This window comes from Pantherophis guttatus, chromosome 6 (assembly GCF_059756535.1).
Source record: "Pantherophis guttatus breed Tessera chromosome 6, ASM5975653v1, whole genome shotgun sequence".
Lineage (NCBI taxonomy): Eukaryota > Metazoa > Chordata > Lepidosauria > Squamata > Colubridae > Pantherophis > Pantherophis guttatus.
The window spans coordinates 70,414,592-70,435,376 of record NC_142068.1 but is presented as its reverse complement, the minus strand read 5'-3'; the positions used below and the strand labels follow the sequence as shown (position 1 = coordinate 70,435,376).

The 20,785-nt window shown below is 38.7% G+C and overlaps 1 protein-coding gene across 5 annotated transcripts in view; it reads left to right on the top strand.

The window, feature by feature from the left end:
* Positions 1–3,988: 3,988 nt before the first annotated feature.
* Positions 3,989–20,785, top strand: part of KIF20B (kinesin family member 20B) — a 66,583-nt gene continuing 49,786 nt past the window's right edge. For all 5 annotated transcript variants that reach the window (XM_034430375.3, XM_087871729.1, XM_087871730.1 and 2 more), the window contains exons 1-12: positions 3,989–4,349; positions 10,402–10,549; positions 11,623–11,709; positions 11,808–11,927; positions 12,083–12,221; positions 12,853–13,037; positions 13,409–13,454; positions 13,880–14,074; positions 14,911–15,022; positions 16,612–16,680; positions 16,777–16,923; positions 18,820–18,982. In XM_034430375.3, the coding sequence (XP_034286266.2) occupies positions 10,403–10,549; positions 11,623–11,709; positions 11,808–11,927; positions 12,083–12,221; positions 12,853–13,037; positions 13,409–13,454; positions 13,880–14,074; positions 14,911–15,022; positions 16,612–16,680; positions 16,777–16,923; positions 18,820–18,982 (1,410 nt within the window). In that variant the 5' untranslated portion in view covers positions 3,989–4,349; position 10,402. The remainder of the gene's footprint in view (positions 4,350–10,401; positions 10,550–11,622; positions 11,710–11,807; positions 11,928–12,082; positions 12,222–12,852; positions 13,038–13,408; positions 13,455–13,879; positions 14,075–14,910; positions 15,023–16,611; positions 16,681–16,776; positions 16,924–18,819; positions 18,983–20,785) is intronic.

Below are 20,785 nucleotides of genomic sequence, written 5' to 3'. Positions count from 1 at the left end.
AGCAGGAGGTATGTGGCGGTGGAGAGAGAGGCAGGAGCAGGGGTGAAATCCGGCAGGTTCTGACAGGTTCTGGAGAACCAGTAGTGGAAATTTTGAATAGTTCTGTAGGAAGTAGCACCCACCCCTTTCCTAGAGGAATGAAATATTTTGGGAAATATTAAAAAGGCAGAATATTATGTTTTCCTGGATGAGAAATAGAGAAGCATATTTTAAAGACAAAGCAGCTCCCATCTTCCAGCCCCCACCCTTTGTCAATGGGCTGGAGGCAGCAACTCAATCTTTGTCAATGGACCATCATCTGCAACACAATAGGACCCATCAAGCAACAGAAACTAACACAATAGGACCCATCTAGCAACAGAAACTCACCACATGGCACCTGGGAAGATTACATCAGCCAGCAAGGCTGGCTAAGACCCCCACCCCCAGGAGTCTGACAACCAGTCAGGATACTCTTTCGGGGCCCCAGGAAGTTCAAAGCCAGAGAGGGCATAAAACCCAGGGACTCTCTGCATCTCGGCTCTTTCTGTTCAGGAACTCAAACCATGTGATCCTGTCCACCATTAAACCATCTTTCCAAGCAGTCTCCATGTTTCTAGTGTCTTTTTCCCCACTTGAAGCTAAACCCAGAAGGATATTTCTTCCTACAGTTCGGAGAACCGGCAAATACCACCTCTGGGCTGGCCCCAGAGTGGGGTGAGAATGGAGATTTTGCAATATCCTTCCCCAGGAGTGGGGAGGGAATGGAGATTTTGCAGTATCCTTTCCCTGCCACACCCACCAAGCCACACCACGCCCACAGAACCGGTAGTAAAAAAAAAATTGGATTTCACCACTGGGCAGGAGTGTTATGAGAAGAAACAGGGCTTACCCCTTCCTTGTGTGATCCTATCTATAACAAGACATGGGCGGGATATAAATGCGATAAATAAACAGCTGTAGAATTAAAAGGAAATTCCTATGTTTATAACAGGAAATCAGAATGAATATCAAGGCAGAAGCTGTGTGATACTGATTTGTGTTACCTTACCTTCCTGAAATTAAAGCCTGTGGAAAACTTTTGGTGGCAAAAACAGTCAGATCAACTTCTTAAGTATACAAAGTTGGTAAATGGCAATGAATGAAGCGTTTTGAAATACATAGGAAATACAATGGCGAAGGGGAACAAATAAGATCCCTGCTGTGTGAATGATTAGTAATGGAGCGTAGCCCAAGATGAATCCAGGATAACAGGCAGTGAGGAATAAAATTCGGGATGTAAGAATTACGCAGCAGGGGTGGGTTCTACTTACCTTTATTACCGGTTCGCAGCGGGGCCGTGCACACGCGCTCACTTTGCTCGCTTGTGTGCTCTTCTGCGCATGCACAGAAGCGTTTTGATGATGTCAGGGTCAGTGGGCGGAGCTTCTGGCCGGTTTTACTACCGGTTCTATAGAACCGGTGTGAACCGAGGGCAACCCACCACTGCTACGCAGTCATAATCATCAATGCCGTTCAGAGATCATTGCTGTGTCTGATTCCTTTACTTTCAGTTGCAAAATTCAAGTTAAGAATATTCAAGGACTCAGGGGTCCCAAATGTAATCTATATTGGCCCCAAGAGTTGATGGGACTGCCCAAGGGATCAATAAATGATTGGAGGTGAAAAGGGGACCAGTCAATGAGTGGCTGATAAATGATTGGAGTTAATTACATTTTTGGGGTAGCTGGCACCACCCCTGTAGAGCTCCATGCCAGTCCCTAATCCTGAAAGTGAAGTTTTACCCAGTATTGGATGGTCACCTCCCAGCATTAGTGGCCTTGAGTTGTCTCTATTATTGGTGTATATCAGGGGTCAGCAACCCGCGGCTCTGGAGCCACATGTAGCTCTTTCATCCCTCTGCTGCAGCTCCCTGTCACCGGTCAGGTCCACAATTGATAGGGCTTTCAGTTAAGACAGGTACAGGAAAAAGGATGCCACGCTAGGAGGAGACTTTTTGGTTAGGGTTAGGACTCCCGGTCGGACTTCTGGTCGGCTCCAGAATTGAATGGAGGCCTTCTGGTCAGGACGTTTGTGGCTCTTTGAGTGTTTAAGGTTGCCGACCCTTGGTGTATACACAACAATGTGAAATCCCAGCAGCCAAGTTTTTTAACTGGTGTTGGCCTTCATATTCATTGACTTATTCCCAAGAACCTAGGGTGTCATTAATATATTGGTATAGTATATCCGTAGAACCAATCAGCGTGGCTTTTTGCAATTGACTGATAGAATATTTTTTCAAAAATAATTATTATTTGTAATACTATTAGTTAATGTACTTAGGTCATTTTTATATAAGTGTTTCTCAACCTTAGCCAGTTTAAGATGTGTGGACTTCAATATTCAGAATTCTCCAGACGGTCTGCAGGCTGAAAAATTGTGGGAGTTAGTCCACACATCTTAAAGTTGCCAAGGTTGAGACACAATATAATCAATGTTTGGTGATCAATGAAGATCTCAAACTTCATGATGGGAATGATGACCAGAAGAGTTCGGGGATCCCTGCTTTAACCTATTGTGGGATTGTTCAAATTTTTTTGGTACTGTGGCTCCTTAAAATGTGTGTTGAGTTCTCCACAGATGAAGTGAGTGTGTTGTTTGTACCAATGGTTATACAATATGTTGAGTTTGGTACATCATTAGCAAGACCTGCCAACTTTACTGGCCAACCTATAATCTGTGAAATTTCTCCAATGTTTTGAGCCGCCTACTGGGATTCTGATGCAATGTTCATTTTATTAGATTACTATTGAGAAGGTTAAAGACTGAAACAAAACAAGATGGGGCTTGCTTGTGTTGGAAGAAATATCCTTCTGGGTTCAGTTCCAAGTGGGGAAAAAGACACTTGATTCATGGTAGTTGCTTGGAAAGAAGGTTTATTGAAGAACAAGATCACATGCCTTGGAGATTTTGGGCGAAAACAGGGAAGAGATGCTGAAAGTCCCTGGGTTTTATATCCTCTCTGGCTTTGAACTTCCTGGGGGATATGAAGCCTATCCTGATTGGTTGCTTTTTAGGTTGTCTGTGTGTTAAGTTTGGTTGAATTTTGTTGGGTGATGCAATGAAGGGCAATTAAATGGCTCTGTCAAAAGGAGGTAGATCTTTGTTATGTAGAATAGATTGGTCCAGGCCTTAATGGCCCATTAACAAAGGTGGGGAGAAGGGGCTGAGTTTCTGCCTCCCTTTTAGGGAAAATATTTGAACTATTATAAATATTATTTATAATAGTTATAAATAAATATTATAAATAGTATTTGCACAGGAAGTTAATATTTAATATTTCCTAAAATATTTCATTTTCTAGGAGAGGGGTGGGTTTTAACTTCCTACATTTGCTTGATGTTATGGGAACTGACCCCCCTTGTACATAAGGAGGATTTTTTTTTCTGTCTCTCCTCAATTTCCTCATATTTACTTTGAATAGATGCTTCTAAATTTCAACATGGGGTTGCCTCACAATTAACCCTGCATTAAAGCCTCTCTGAGAAGCAAATCCCAGGAACCACTTCCAAATATGCAAACACCTGTTTGCAAAGACCTTCTGGGGAAAATTCTGGCAAGAACCAACATGTGTGTGTGTGTGTGTGTGTGTGTGTGTGTGTGTGTGTGTGTGTGTGTGTGTGTGTGAAGTAACAGTAAAAGAGTTGGAAGGAACATTTGAGGTCATCTAGTTAACCCCGTTCTCGCAGAAGATCTGTACTAGGGATTCGAACCGCCGAACTATTCCACTCAGTAAAAGCAAGCGTCTTGCGCTGGTTAAAGTCCAACGCCGGGTTTTTTTCTCTCCCCACTCTCTTATGTATACTGTCTAAAATAATTTCAAGCCAGTCCTTAAAATCATCGCATTCATCTACGAATACGTTCATATACCACGAACCGCAGAGGAAGCAAAGCAAAGGCTTCTACCTCAGTTTAGGAAAAGGGGGGGGGAAAGAAAAATAAAACTACCCTTCCCAGGATCCTTTTCGGCGTAGACGTTTAGCTCCCATCAGCCTTTGCGGCTGGATTTGAAAAAGCCGCGATTCAGGTGCCTTAAAGCGAGTGTGACGCGTTTGCTGAGCCGGTGGCTTTGAAAGTGGGGAGGGGTGTGTATGTGTGTGTGTGTCTGCTGTGCCCCTGACTTTTGCACGGGTTTGAAGCGTGCATTGCATTGCAGCGGTGAATTTCTTTATCGTGGCTTCTCGAGGGGAAAAGGGGTGGATTGTAATGGGACTCAAAGGATCCCGGACGTGATTTCCTCTTTCTAGAGTGGGGAGAACGCGGAGCCCCCACCCTAGATTCCTGACTCGATCCTCTTTCTCGCCGGTCACTCCAATAGATCTGGAAGTTAAGTAAGTAAACGAAACGCTCTTTTTCGCCTCCCTGAAAGATCCAGCCAGGATTCACTGCCTTCAGTCCAGTTTTATGAAGTCCAAAACTGAGTCGAAACTTTTCCTGAATCCTTTTTTTTTTCCCTCGCCCTCCTTTAGGTTCACACACGCATTGTTTTCAATATTTGAAACCATATTGTATAATCGATTTGAAAATAATCTATTTGCATATTACAATCTTGGAATATTTTCTTTTGAGGAAATAAATTCCTTTGTTAGAGCCTTGGTGGCGCAGCAGACTAAAAGTGCTGTTAAGTAACACCAGCTGCCTGCAATTACTGCAAGTTCAAATCTCACCAGGCTCAAGGTTGACTCAGCCTTCCATCCTTTCGAGGTAGGTAAAATGAGGACCCGGTTTGTGGGGGCAATAAGCTGACTTTGTATAAAAAAGAACACCATTTAGGGGGCCCCCGAAAGCCTACTAAGTAGGTATATACCAGTGGTTCTCAACCTGTGGGTCGGGACCCCTTTGGGGGTCGAATGACCCGTTCACAGGGGTCGCCTAAGACCATTGGAAAACACATATTTTCAATGGTTTTAGGAATAATTTTATGGTTGGGGGTCACCACAACAGGAGGAACTGTATTAAAGGGTTGCAGCATTAGGAAGGTTGAGAACCACTGGTATATACAGAAGTATGAAGGCTATTGCTTAATGCATTGTAAGCTGCCCTGAGTCTCCAGAGAAGGGTGGCATATAAATCGAACCAATAAATAATAAATAAATAAATAATATTACCGATTTAACACTCTTTTAAGTTTGTACAGTTTGGGGGAGTGGGTTGGGGGGGACTTCGAGTCTATGGCTAGTCCCTGGACGAGTCTGCAGTTTTTTTGGCAAGTATTTTCAGAAATAATTGCATTCTTCCTAGGCCTTAAGAGGTCATTGCTGGCCCAAAATTGCTCACCTTCCAGTTTCTAACCTGGAGTTTCTAACCACTAAACCAAACTCATTAACTTTGCACAATAAAGTTACTTATAAGCCAACCGATTTATAAACCAAACTAATGAGGTTTGCAAACTAAGCTCCCTCACTCTTTGCTAAGTAGTAACACTCTCTACCCACCTCTTACTTGGCAGAAAACTAACCCAATATAGTACAAGACGTTTTTCCCCCACTACTGATTCCTGCCCTGATTCTATGCCTCTACTCCTAATCGCTATGGTCTTGAAGAGAATGTGCAATAATGCTTAGTAGGTATTAAAAAGGGGGTTGGAGAAATACATCTTTAATAATAGAGTTGTTGATTACTCTGTATGTAATGGTGGCTGGGCCATGCAACACAAATCCTGGATATTTGGGAAGAAGAAAAAAAAAGAGATGTAAGATATGGACAAAATGTGGATGCAAAACAAATTGTTCACCTCTGCTTAAATTTATATATCGTTCATGCTGAACCTTGTGAATTCTGCAGTATCGACTCACAGGCATTTAAAAAGCCTTTAGTTTCATCTAGCTACAAGTGTTCTGCAATTTGTAGTTATTTCCGAATGTGACAGAGAGAAAAGGGAAAAATACACTGCTCAAAAAAATAAAGGGAACACAAGCAGAAGACATCCGAGATCTGAATGAATGAAATAGCCTTATTAAATACTTTGTTCGTTACATACAGTAGTTTTGTGTTCCCTTTAGTTTGAGCAGTGTATAAACTACTGTATGGAAAGAACAAAGTATTTAATACGGCTATTTCATTCATTCAGATCTTGGATGTCTTCTGCTTGTGTTCCCTTTATTTTTTTTGAGCAGTATACTTAAACACAGTGAAAATTCATGTGTATTGTGTGTATGTGTTTACACGGACACACTCCAAGGTATTTTGATGTACAAGAGTGGGGAAATTAGACATATGAAGATATACTTTATACCTCTAGATTTAAAAGTTGGATCAATTATCTTGGTTTTAAAAATAGCCAATGTAAATAGTTCTAAATGATGTATTTATTTATTTATTTATTTATTTTATTCGATTTCTATACCGCCCTACTCCTGAAGGACTCAGGGCGCTGCACAGCCAAACAATAAAACACATCCATACAAAATTTAAAAGTAGAATAAAATCAAATTAAATAATTTTGGCTCCGGCAAATTTAAAACCCCGAACTATTTAAAACCAATTTTAAAATTCAATGTATAAAATACTAAAAGATATTTAAAAATTAAAAATCTTTTATGAAAGAGGGAGAAAATTAGGCCAGGCCCGCCTGGTGAAATAATAAGGTATAATGTGTTAAGGTACAGGAATGGCGTGGAGGCTGGAAAGCACATGATTAAAAAGAATATTTGCCATGTAAAATAATAATAATAGAGTTGTTGAGAGTTGAGTAGCATCCAACAACAACTCTCTTATTAAAGTGCTGCCAAGTAAGAGGTGGGTAGCGAGCATTTCCACTCAGCAATGAGGAAGGGACCTTAGTGTGCAAACCTCATTAGCTCATTAACTAATTATTTAGTTACAGTAAATAGTAAATTACTATATAGTAAATAATAGTAAATTACTATAGTTAATAGTAATAACTAATAGTTAACTAATAGTTATTACTATTGGCACAGTTGAATAGGGATACTTAAGCCTGTCTCACTCATGGGCTGGAGATGAAGGCAACATTATGGGCACAGCAGAAATAAGCTCTTGTCAGAAGTAGGTTGTGACCTATTTTGTTGAATGCCTTGCTGAAGTTTAAGTATACTTATTATGTCCACAGCAGTTCGCTGGTCTACTAATTTAGTCCCTTTGTCAAAGAATGAAATAAAATTGGTTTGGCATGATCTGTTTTTAACAAACCCATGCTGCCTTTTAGTTATAACTTTATTTCTAGATGTTTGCAGATCTGTTTTTAGATGATCTTTTCCAGTATCTTCCCAGGGATGAATGGATGGATGGATGGATGGATGGATGGATGGATGGATGGATGGATGGATAGACAGACAGACAGACAGACAGACAGACAATAGATAGATAGATAGATAGATAGATAGATAGATAGACAGACAGACAGACAGACAGACAGACATGAGGAATTTGGTGTATATGCTCTCAGTGTACATAAAAGGGGAGAAAAAAGAAAAAAATACATTCATCAAGAATCATAAGATACAACACAGTGATAGTCATAGGTTACTAATAAGCAATCAAATCATACTAGGAAACAAACAGAACAATATAAATTGTAAAAATACAAGCAACATGGTTATAGTCATAAGTGGGAGGAGAGAGGTACAGGTAATCGGAAGGATGAGAAGAATGTTAGGCTGATTGCTTTCCTGACTTCATCTTTGCAGATTCAGGCTATCTCCTGATACTCTGCCTTAATTATGTTTCCCTTTTTCCATTTTTTTGTACTTGTCCTTTTTTTTTTCTTTCAGTTTATCATCAGAGAGATCTTTGGGCAACCATGCTGGTTTCTTCTTGGATTTCTTTTTCTTATGCTGGGCTGGGCTTTTATTATCATATTTTTCAGTTTCCCACACTTCTTGAGTTGTTTTCCTCTTCAGGATTTTCATCCATGGAATTTTTCTTAGGCTCTCTCTGAGTTTATTAAAATCAGCCCTTTTAAAGTTTTAAGATGCTGGATTATGTTCTGTTGCTTGTGTTTGCATTATATTGAATTCCAATATGATGTGGTCACTCGTCCAAAGTTCTGGCAACTTCAACTTCTTCTATCACTTCTTCTCAATTAGTGAGAATTAGGTCCAGTGTACTGTAGCTTTTCCTCTAGATCCCTCCCTTACCTTTTGGATGACAAAGTTGTCAGCTAGGTTGGTTAGGAATCTGTTTGATCTCCTACTAGCTGCAGAGTTCGTCTCCCAGTTGATACCAGGGTAGTTAAAGTCACCCATTACTACTGTGGTATGTTTCCGACATACATTTGTCAGTTGTTTAGCAAAAAGTTCATCTGTTTCTTCTGTTAGGTTGGGTGGTCTGTAGTGTACGCCTATAGCAATGTCATTCTTTTTTCCTTTTATATTGACCCATATGGATTCTAGGAGGTTTTCATCCTTGGTTTTGTGGATTTCTGTAGAGATGTAGTGATCTTTTGGGTATAATGCAACTCCACCTCCTCTTTGGTTACCAGTAGTTCTGTTTCTTTTGAATAGTTTGTATCCTTCTGTCAGTACATTTCAGTCATGAGTTTCATCCCACCAAGTTTCAGTAATGGCAACTATATTGTATCTGCCTTCCTGTACTAATACTTCAAGTTCACCCTGTTTGTTCCCTAAATTTTGAGCACTCGAGTATAGGCATTTTAGTCCTTTATGGGTCTTGGGTATGCTTCATATATCTCCTACTTTGTAACTGGGATTTCCATCCTTCCCATCATTCTCTATTTCATTATGTTTTTCCTTTTTTTCTTTTTTCTCTTTACTCCCTACTTCCTTGTATAATTGGTAGTGATTTTTCCTTGGAATTAGTTTCTAAAGTTTTTGAAGATTGGGCCCCCCTCCTCCTTCAATTTTAGTTTAAAGGCAATATGAAAAAGATGTTAAATTATATGGTTTTTATTTAAAAATGACAGAACTGGATGAGATACTCACAGGAACAGATGAAAAAATGATTTAAAATATATATCATTATTTACTTAGTATTAAGTTAGAAGAACAGGTAAAAGAAACGATGTTAGCATGGGCTAAAAATCTTGGATATATAATTGAGTTAGATAAATGGCAGCAATTGTAGGAAATAAATTACAAATTAACAATGACCACAGCATATAAGGAAAATCAATATAAAATATTTTATAGATGGCACATGGCACCTGAAAAATTGGCAAAAATGTTTAAAGATAAATCAGCTAAATGTTGGAAATGCTACCAAATACCAGGATCATATTATCATGTGGTGGATATGCCCAGAAGTGGGAAATTATTGAGTTAAAATTCGAACATGGGTAGAGGAAATGATACAACAACATGTTGACTTAAAACCTGAACTATTCCTCTTGGGTATCTTAACAGAGAAATATAGTAAAGAAAATATATACGTGTCATAACTGCAGCGAGGATTGTATTTCCGCAAAGATGGAAGGCAGAGAAGATCCCAACAGAAGAAGAAGTAATTAAGAAAATATTAGAATGTGCAGAAATGAATAAATTAACATTGGTAATTAAAGAAAAGGAAGAATTGGAGTATTTTAAAGTATGGGGGGAATTTTATCAATGGTTAGAGAAGAGATATAGATGAAAATTGATAAATATAAAATGAATTAATATAAATGCAAGAACTTTGGGGAAAATGTAAAAAATTAAATGAAAATATAAAGATATGATAGAAATGATGGAGGAGGAAGAAGAGGACACAAAATATGTACTCAGATGATACATTGAATGATTAATGATGTATTGTTTGTTTGTTTAAAAAATAAAAAACTTTTTTAAAAAAAATCAGTTTAAAGGCCTTCTGATAAGATGAGCCAGTCGTTTTCCGAATATATTCCTTCCAGTTCTTGTGAGTTTCACTCTATCCCTTTTTCCATCAAAATCTTGTTTTGCACATTACGTTATGCACTGTTTTTCAGAATGGGACAGCATAGAAGTTTAATAAATGATTGTTGTTATACCTGCTCTTTGTGTTGCCAATGATTAGGATTGTTGTGAGGAAAAATAAGGGGGAAGATGTGTAGCATGTGTTTGCCCCCTTGAGTTGTTAGTAAAAATACATCTATGCAGAGGTGGGTTTCAGCAGGTTCTGACCAGTTCTGGAGAACTGTAGCGGAAATTTTGAGTAGTTCGGAGAACTGGTAGTAAAAATTCTGACTGGCCCCGCCCCCATCTATTCTCTACCTCCCAATTCCCAGCTGATTGGGAGGAAATGGGGATTTTGCAGTAACCTTCCCCTGGAGTGGGGTGGGAATGGAGATTTTACAGTATCCTTCCCCTGCCACGCCCACCAAGCCAAGCCACACCCACAGAACCGGTAGTAAAAAATTTTGAAACCCACAACTGCATCTATGCTATAATTGTCAACTTTTCAGTGCCTTGGGAAACTACCTTCAAGTTCTTTTTTGTATTCTAATAGAATGGATGAAAATCTGGATAAACAAACAGTTTCCAGACCTTCCTATCTTTCATCAGTTGAACTATCCCCAATAACTGGACCTTTGGATGCTACTGATGTTAAAAAAAATCTATACAATGATTTTTCTTCAACTTTCAATATAAGCCAGGTAAGAGAATAAACACTGGAAATTTATTTATTCAGTTTCTATGACCACCCAGATCAAACAAGTGATTTTGGGCTGATGAAAAATCATAAATCAGTTAAAATCATAAATCAATTAAAATCAATTGCAAACATGATGCAATATATACAGTATATACAGCAGCCAAGAAAAATTATAATCAATAGATGTTATTATAATCTGGAAACGGGCTCTTAACACACACGGGATCTCCTTTTTGGTCAAAGATCCTGTTTCACAGTGAGAGGAAGATTTTTTAAAGAAAAATCTTAACTATATAACTAGGGAAATAATGGCTTAGGAAATTTGAGTAAATGTGGTAGTATGGATTCCACAGTTTGATCTAACTAGTCGGTTGTTGGCAGCAGACTCTTAACACAGTTAAGCAAACTTAACACAGTTTGAATCTTTATTTTTTAAAAAGTCTTATAGGAGAGAATACAGTCCAATGTTACTTCGAGGTACTTTGGATAGAGATTACAGGGGATTACAGGGGATTAAATTATTGTTTAAGTAGATTCTCAGGGCTTCATATGCTAAGTTTGTTGTTAAGGTTGTTGTTAAGGCACATAGTTACTGTTTTGCTGGTGCAAAAGATACACCTTGAAAATATGGCAGCAAAAATCAGGAGTAGAATAACATACTCCAGAAATTATGTGGAACTGGGAGCTTCATCTGCCCTTAAATTTAAGTTTGTCATTTTCAGTGGTCAAGTCTTGAGCTAAATTCAAAAGACTTAAAATCTTGAGACAGTAATGTAACGTCCTTTTTAAAAACAGCTGACAGTAATACCTTACATGCTGTCATGTTGCACAAAAATGAAATATATCAATACGGTGCATTTAGGAATAGCTAGTGGGCTTTATCATAATGAAGAACTGACAAGGCTTTGCTATAATAAGTGAAATGTTTATTCTCTGTGTATGAGAGAGATGAAGAGAAAGGACTGTGGGGAAAGGCTTGACTAAGGGGAAAAATGTTCTCTGCAGTTGTAAGTTTGGGGCATTTGAAAATCATTGGACACGAACCAGATTTTTATCACTTTTTCTTTTAATTAGAGAGAGAGCCTGGAATCCAAAGAACGAATTCATGTTTGCCTTCGGGTCAAACCAATTTTAGAGTTGGAAAAAGAACATGATACTCAGGTATTATTCAGCTAAAAGAGCTAAAAGCAAAACTTCATTAAAATTATGCTATCTGCCTGGCTCTAAAGGATGCCCCCCCCCCTCAATTTTTCTTATAGGGTTGTGTTTCTGTGGTTGACTCAACAAGTATTATATTAAAAGCTCCTAAAGGCTCCAAGACATTTCGCCTTAGTGAAAAAAACCTGCGGCAATTGGTGCAGAAATTTACTTTTTCCCAGGTATGTCCAGCTTCCTGATCAGTCATATGAAAATGTTATGCATGTTTTAACAGAATTATTAAACAATTAGAAAAGCTTTTAAAAGTGAAGACTCAACATATTTTCTGCAGTTTTTACAATTGAAAACTCAAAGACCTTTCTTGTATATTTCTTAGGTATTTGGGCCCATAACAACACAAGAAGAACTCTTCGATGGTGCTGTGAAGCAGCCTACGTTAGATTTCCTAAGAGGACACAGTCGGCTAATATTCACTTACGGTGTTACAAATGCTGGGAAAACCCACACCTACCGGGGTACATCTGACAAAACCCTGATTTATTTAAGCTATACATTTCAACTAAGGTTGCTTATTGTTCTCTTGGTGGCACACAATAATTACACAGTTCCAGCTGTTACTTTTGGGGATATTTAGATTTGAGAAGATGAAAAGTCCAGACTTTTCTATATTTCATTTGTAGCAATTTTAAAGCCTTAAGGCAGAGGTCTTCAAACTTGGCAGCTTTAAGACTTGTGGACTTCAACTCCCAGGGAATTGATCCCAGAGGGGAATTTTAGCAGCAGGTTCCTTGGTTGTGAGCTCTGTGCCTTACTTTTTTTTTTTTTTTTTTTGCTTTTTTTCTGCATTTGAAACTTCTGAAACTCAGTTTCAGAAAAAAGTTTTTCAAGCCTCTGAAACAGAGCTTCAGAAAAAAAAAGCCTCTGAGGCTCTATTTGGGGACTTTTCTGAAGCTTTGTTTCTGGTGCTTTTTTCAGCCTCTGAAACCTCTGTTTGAGAAGCTGGGCGGGGCTAGATTCGGAGTATAAGACGCACCCAGATTTTCACCTTCTTTTTTGGAGCAAACCAAAAAATACAATAGTTCAGAAAGTTCAGCCTTTCTTTATCTCTGCTCCAACAACTTGGAATTCTTAAATTCTATATACCAGGTACAGATGAAGATAGAGGCATTCTCCCCAGGACTCTGGATATGGTATTTCAAAGCATTGGAAACAAACTGTATCCAGACATGAATCTCAAGCCCCATCGATGTAGAGACTATAGAAATCTGTCTAAGGAAGAAGTGCGAGAAGAAATATCTGCAAAAAATGTATTGCTTCGCCTACTGAAAGAGGTATTGTGACTCAAAAAAAACCCCCAAAGCAAACTTTTTAAGCAGCTTTTTAGTTGAATAAAGCCAGAAAAATCATGTGTTTGACAATAAGGAAATATTTAATGGAATGTAAAGACAAGGAATAAATAGAATATTGCCCGATCGTTGGATTAACGCATATAACCCACCCCCCCACCCCCCTGGTCAGTTTGGATGATGTTCAGGGGTTACATTACAATTCACGGACACCGTACATATTAGATGAATGCTCTGTGATCTGATTTTATTTGTTTTTAGTTATTGCAGAATATTAAGATACAAGGGATGATGGAGAGAAACCTCTGACAAAATATTTGTGGTAATCCAAATTTTGTTCCTGACTTAATTTTCAGGTAGATTGCCACAGCAACAGTAGTAGAACAGCAGATAATTGTGAAGGTAAGTTAGGCAGTTCATACTCATTTGCTAAACCATTGTTTACTGAAGAGGGTTGGGTTCACAAATAATGCTCAGCTAGTGTCACCAAGGCCATCTTGGCTTTGGAATAGTGTGATGGGACCATTCTTCAAGGGATTGGAAGAATCAAGACAAAGAAGTGAACAAAGTCCAAACAATTTCTGCATATATTGTACTGTGCCAACCACAAAGTCTGGGTCTGCATAACATGTTAAACCCAAATCAAGCATTATTACTTAAAAAGTGAATGTTGCTAGTTGTCACATTGTTGAGATCATTGCTGTAGCTAGCAAAGTCTTAAGAGCTAACTCTGTGATACATCCAAGCTGTGGTTGTATCCTCCATACCAATTGCCCGCTAATGAATAATATAGTTTTACATTATAACTTATTCCAATCTTTTGCCAGATAAGAAAGAACCAGAAAAAGAAGCAGACCAGTCTGACCTGGAAGAGCAGAGAGATGTAAAGTATTCCCTGTGGGTCTCTTTCTGTGAAATTTACAATGAGTGCATTTATGATTTATTGCTTCCAATATCTAATGAAAAGAGGAGAAAAATGCTGCGCCTGGCCCAGGACATAAAAGGCTACTCCTATGTAAAAGGTAATGAAATGTTTAGCAATTGACCATAATTTCAATAACTTACAAATACTGTCCTTTTTCAATATGAGATGGGCTTTCTTTGACTAATGCATCTAATTATGTATGTATGTATGTATGTATGTATGTATGTATGTATGTATGTCATTGTAAAATGGATAATATGATTCAGGGTAGTATTTTCATTCTTTGACTTTTACCTTCACTTGTTTAAACACTTTATTTGGAATTTCTTTATATAATGAGTAGATTTAATTTGTTGCATTTTTTAACCAAATCTTGCTATTTAGGAATTCAGAGATGCATGCTATTATCTTAAAAGTATCTCTACTAACAATGATTAAGTCTTTGGCATTTATTAGGTCACTGCTTATGTAATAATTTTTGATCAACTTGATTTCAAAGAGAAGATTCCAAGAAAATTCATGCAGATTGACATATATTTTGTAACATCAGTATTCTTTGCACGAGCCTTTATGGTGTCTTGATGGGCATGGAAGTCTATCTTGTGTTCTTGCTAATTTTCCTCCACAATTATTTCCTCTTTAGAAAGTGTAAGATTTTAGTCACATACACCTGAGGTTCCAACGCGGGGACTCTGAAGTTAGCTATGTGGGGGAAAGTTCCTGTTCTTGAATCTTATTTATATCCCCCATATATGTCTAATCTAGAACTAGCCAATGTATGAAGTAACACTTAATTTCAAAGGCAAAATGTTGCTAAATCAGATATCTATTTCTGAATTCTATTTTTCCAATTACATTTATCTGGTAGGGTTATATATCTTGTAGGGCTTTGTTGTTGTTCCATAACTAATAAGTGCTCTTGTTTCTTGAAAGATCTACAATGGATTCAAGTTTCAAACTCAAAAGAAGCTTATAAACTTATGAAAGTAGGCTTGAGACATCAGAGCTATGCTTCCACAAAACTGAATGCCAACTCCAGTAGAAGGTAAAAACAGGAAATGCTTGGTATGGAACAGACAAATGTCTGCTTTGTATTTAATTTGGAAATCTTATCCAATCCAGGCTTAATGCTCCCAAATGCTTCTTGTTTATAATGTTTCTTGATCTACCAACACAAATATTCTCGTTGTGTATGTTTCCTTCTATGAAACAACCACAAGGTGGAGCTTACAAGCTGTCATTTTCATTTCAGATCAACCTGTTTTTGCCTTATGAATAGCTGATTGGTTCAGACAATCTTTAAACCTTCCATTTAGCTAAGACCTATTAAGTTGTTATTGAGCTTATAAACCACTCCAATCACAATGAACTCTTAGCAGCCTACAAATCTTCCTCTCTAGCTCCGATTAAAACACAGCAAACTATAATGAAAACAAAACTATAAAAGTACAATAGTTTTTTTCGGATTAGCTACAGTTCACCCTTACGCCACCCCCATTATTTCATGTATGTATGGTATTTCAATTAGTAGAGGGGCAAATACCTCATTCAACTTTCCAGGACTTGAATAGTTTGAATAGCTGTCTTTGGAAATGTCAGGAGGGCACCATTCAAATGCCCAAAAGAATGCTGTACCCAAACAAACGGAACAAGCAAGGTATGCTTCCACAACCCTAGATGTGGGCAAAGTCTGGGCAAAGACATACAAAAAGAAACTGATATTATTGGAGAGGCAGATATTCTTGTCCAGAGATATCCAGGAACTGAATCATGCAAGCTTTTGAATGTCACAGCCAGCAATCAGTGCAATGATTAACGCTGTGGATCCATGAATAAGCAACAGAAAATCAAAAGTAAAAACTTCTAAATTTGTAGTTGTGAGCATATCTGGGAATGTCAGTGTATCCTGGGATGCTAGAATGATTTGTGTCTCACTGAACCCTAGAATGGAATGATTTTTGGAATCTATCTGCTCTGAAGAGCAAGGAAGTTACTTTTCACGGACAAGCAATTGCAACCAGAATATTGGCTGAGTGGATGAATTTATTTATTGGCTGGTAGCAAACTGGGTGTAACTTACCTGAAAACAGAAGTATAGGTAGTCCTCGCTTAACCACAATTTATTTAGTGACAATTCAAAGTTATGACAGTACTGAAAAAGTGACAACTAGTTCTCACACTTAAAGACTGTCCAGTGTTCCTGTAGTCATGTGATCATGATTTGGGTGCTTGGCAATCATTGCATATTTATGACAGTCATAGTCTCCCATAGTCATGTTGCAACCATTTGTGACCTTCCCAGCCAGTTTCTGACAAGCAAAACTAATGGGGAAATAGCAGGAGGTCACAAATCACAGTCATGTGATTAACTCACTTAATAGCTGTAATGGGACTGCCGGGACTGTCATCACTAAGCGAGGCAGTCATGCGATATTTTGCTCATGGGACTGCTTCACTTAGCAATGGAATTGCTGGTCATTAAGCAAGGACTACATGTATCAGAAAATTAGAGAACGGAAATCCTTTACATTTATGTAAGAATTGAAGCTGTTGGCTTTTGAGATACATACCAGCAAGAAAACTGCCGTTTGCACCCAGAGATGCTGGAGGTAACATTTTCGTTTTCTCTTACAGCCATAGCATATTTACCGTGAAAATGCTAAAAATTGATTCGGAAACCATGCGTGTGATGCAAGTCAATGAGTAAGCGGTCTTAATGTTTCAGGAAATCACCATCTCTTCAAAACCATCGTGCGATCTGTGTCTGTGCTGAATGGGTGCGCTATTCTCTTCTTCTAGGTTATTTCTCTGTGATCTTGCTGGCTCGGAGCGCTGCACGAGAACCTGCAACGAAGGGGAAAGATTAAAAGAGAGCGGAAACATTAACACTTCATTGCTTATTCTAGGCAAATGCATCGGTGCCTTGAAATCCAATCAACAAACAAAGTAAGGACTGGAGGGTGTGTTTTTTTTTTCAGAATAGGCAAAAGCTTGGGACATCTCAGCCACCCATTTATAGAAAGGGAAAAGAAATGCTAAACAGGAGAGAAAAGTTTCTTTTACCTTCTTCCTGACTTCTCTTAATTTTCTTTCTGACTATAAAAAATATAGAAATTATGCGTTCCCCATTTAGTGAGGCCGGTCTTCACGCTTACAATTGCGGCAACAAACCCCTGGTCACAGGATCAAAATTTGGGCATATGGCAACTGGTATATATTTATAATGGTTGCCATTTCCTGGGGTCATGTGGTTACCATTTGTGACCTTTCCAGCCAGCTTGCAACAAACAAGCAAAGTCAATGGGGGAAGCTGGATTCATTTAACAATCACTTGAATCACTTAACAGCTGCAGTAATTCGCTTAACAACTGTGGCAAAAAGTTGTAAAATTGGGCCCACTTCACTTAACAATTGTGATTGTAGGCTGAGGACCATATGTTTTGAGGTTCAAAGTTGCAATGTCTGCTTATCCAGGAAAATAAAATTCTGTTATGAAAGGCATGAAGTCTTAAAACTGTCACGCCTCTTCCTGAATTTACTTTGGAACAAACAACAGTCTCTGTCTTGTCTGATGTAATGATTTCTCCACTCTGCAATCCTTGTCATTAAATCATTTGAATAATTTTTTTCAAAAGTTGTTGACCTTTGCTGTAAATGTCGAAAGATTACCTGTTTTCCAGATCTTAGTTGACCGTAGGCCTCTGCAGCCTTTCCACAAGATCTTCCTTCTATGTCAGAGGTGGGCAGCTATGGTCCTTTTATGACTGGTGGACTTCAATTCCCAGAATTCCTGAGCTAGCATGGCTGGCTCAGGAATTCTGGGAGTTGAAGTCCACCAGTCATAAAAGGGCCATAGTTGCCCACCCCTGTTCTATATTGATTTTCTAGAGATACTCTTTTGTTAATTGTGGCAAGATTATTGGTCTCTTATTTATCAGAAAAACAGTTTCCAAGCAGATGTAATCTTTTGATTTTGAAAGTTAAATAGCAGGGCTACGTGTGTTTGGACTATTTTTCTTCTTGCTAGTTCTCTATGTTGATGTAGCAAGCTTTAAAACCACTTTAACAATAAACTAACGTATTTTAAGGAGTTTTTCTTCCCTAAAAGAGGCTGAAAATTCAGGTGCGTCTTATACTCCAAATGTAGCTTTTTCGAAGCTTTTTTTCAGCCCTAAAGAGGCACTAGCGAGCGATCTTCCCAGCTTTGCCTGCTCCCTTGACTCTCTGCTGTGTTTTAACGAGGCGCTAGCCAGTGAAGCGATCTCTCCCCTCACCTCCTGTGCTTTGCCTGCTTTTCTCATTGCTGCTTCCTCTCAGCTGTGCCTTAGAAGCTGTTTTTTATCCCTAAGCAAGGAATAAAAAACCAGCAAACTAATGTGTTGAAGCTGACTAGACTAAGGACGCTAACCAGATGAATACCTGGTAGGCAGTTTTCCCCCCCTATTTTCCTCCCCAAAAACTAAGCTGCGTCTTATACTCTGGTGCGTCTTATACTCCGAAAAATACAGTAAATAATCTTAAATTAAAAATAGCAGACAAAGCTTGTTTCAGTCACCATCTACCTGCACAGCCTCTTAACTCTGGGATAGCTGCTTAGAAAGAACTCCATCCATTGTCTTTGTCCACCATTTATCTTCATTTTCTTTTATGAATTCAAGTTTAGTTTTTGCTTGTTTAACCAGGAAACATGTATTTCATTAGAACCAAAGTTGGATGAACCCTAAGCCTATAAGTAGGGATAAGTTTTGCACTTATTTTTTAAGTAAAAGTTTGCAGCTAACTTTCTATATGTTTTAAACCTTGCTGCAATGTTAAAAAAAATATTCTCGTGCTTCATTCCAGGCTGCAACAGCACATTCCTTTTCGGGAAAGCAAGCTCACTCACTTCTTCCAAGGTTTCTTCAGCGGGAAAGGAAAAGTTTGCATGATAGTTAATGTCAGCCAGAGTCCCTCTGCGTACGATGAAACTCTCAATGTGCTCAAGTTCTCTGCAATTGCTCAAAAGGTAAATGTGTGCCAAAGATTAGTGGCTGGGAACGAATGCCTGTGACAAAATTACTGGGTTACAAAACTTTCAGGTTGTCAGACTTCATACCGAGATTTGATCATAAATCTCAGCTTTCTGGATACAGGTAGTCCTCGATTTACAACAGCTCTCGTTTAATGACCATTTGAAGTTATAACAGCAGTGAAAAAAGTGACTTAGGACCATTTTTCACACTTACGACCATTGCAATATCTCCATGGTCATGTGATTTACATTCAGATGCTTGACAACTGGTTCATATTTAGGACGGTTGCAGTGTCCCAGGGTCATGCGAACACCTTTTGCGACCTTCTGACAAGCCAAGTCAACAGGGAAGCCAGATTCACTTCACAACCATGTTACTAATTTAACAGCTGCAGTGATTCACTTAACAACGGTAACAAGAAAAATCATAAAACGGGGCAAAACTCCACAAATTTCTCACTTAGCAACATAAATGCAGGAGCTTCATTGTGGTTGTAAGTCGAGGATGACCTGTACTTAAAACTTCATTCAGTATTAGGCTAGTTTTGACAGAAGCTTCTGAGGTACGATTTGGCTAGATGAGAAGCTTTACTGGAGACAAGAATGAAGCCACTGTTCATTTGTTCACAGTAGCGCAAAGTAGTCAAAATTTTTCAGTAGGTCTGCACTGCAGTTTAAACTAGTTTTTTTCCCCTTCCTTTTAGAGCTAACAGATACTTAATGAATCTGTTGCTGCCTCTGGGAAACAACTAGTTCATTTGAGAGCAATTCTCAAATGAAAATTACAGAAGTCTCCCTCCTTACCTCTGTCTTCATCTCTCAGATGTGCTAATTAGCAGTTTAAAATGTAGAAAGGTCAGTGCCGGGTAGTGGTAAACAAGTGTTGAAGTAAATCGGGGTGAACCAGTAGTAAAAAAAATGCTATCTGTTCAGATGAACCAGTATTTCTGACGATCAGCTGTGCCGCGTGATTTTTATTCGCTAGAAAGCAGGAAATCCTGCTTTGTAGCGAATCTAAATCGCGCGACATAGCTGTTCCCCACCCTTCGCTGTTCTACTTACCTTAGAAAAGCCTCCTTTTTCAGCACTGTGCGGTAGTGCCTGTGGTGCGCATTTGGTGTGCACCACACACACGCGCAACAGCAAACCAGTAGCAGACTTTGAAACATTTCACCACTGAAGTAAATCCAGAACAAAACAGATTGAAGTCCACCCTCAGCAATGGAAGCTTCCTGGGTCACTTTAGGATAATCTCCTTACCCCACCGGATTCTTGTGAGGATAGTTAGACATGAGGATCTCTTGAATGACTCTCAAATGAAAGGTAGGGCTATGGATCTAACAAACAAGGATGTGTAATCTTCACGATATTTCAAAAACTGATTACATCCGCATATATAAGAAGCAATATGGTCGTAAATCATATTGCTTTTGCAGCTAGGTTCCGTTTCGTTCTGTTTCTTCTTTCCTACAGGAATATGGTGGAAATACTGTACGGGCAGTCCTGAATTTACAACAGTTCATTTAGTGACTGTTCAAAGTTACAACCGCACTGAAAAAAGTGACTTATGACCGTTTTTCACACTTGCGGTATCCCCGTGGTCACATAATGAAAATTCAAGTGCTTGGCAACCGACTCATATTTATGACGGTTGCAGTGTCCTGGGGTCATGTGATCACCTTTTGCAACCCTCTGACAAGCAAAGTCAAGGGGGAAGCCAGATTCACCTCACAACCCTGTAGTAACTTAACAACTACAGCGATTCACTTAACAAATGTGGCAAGAAAATTCATAAAA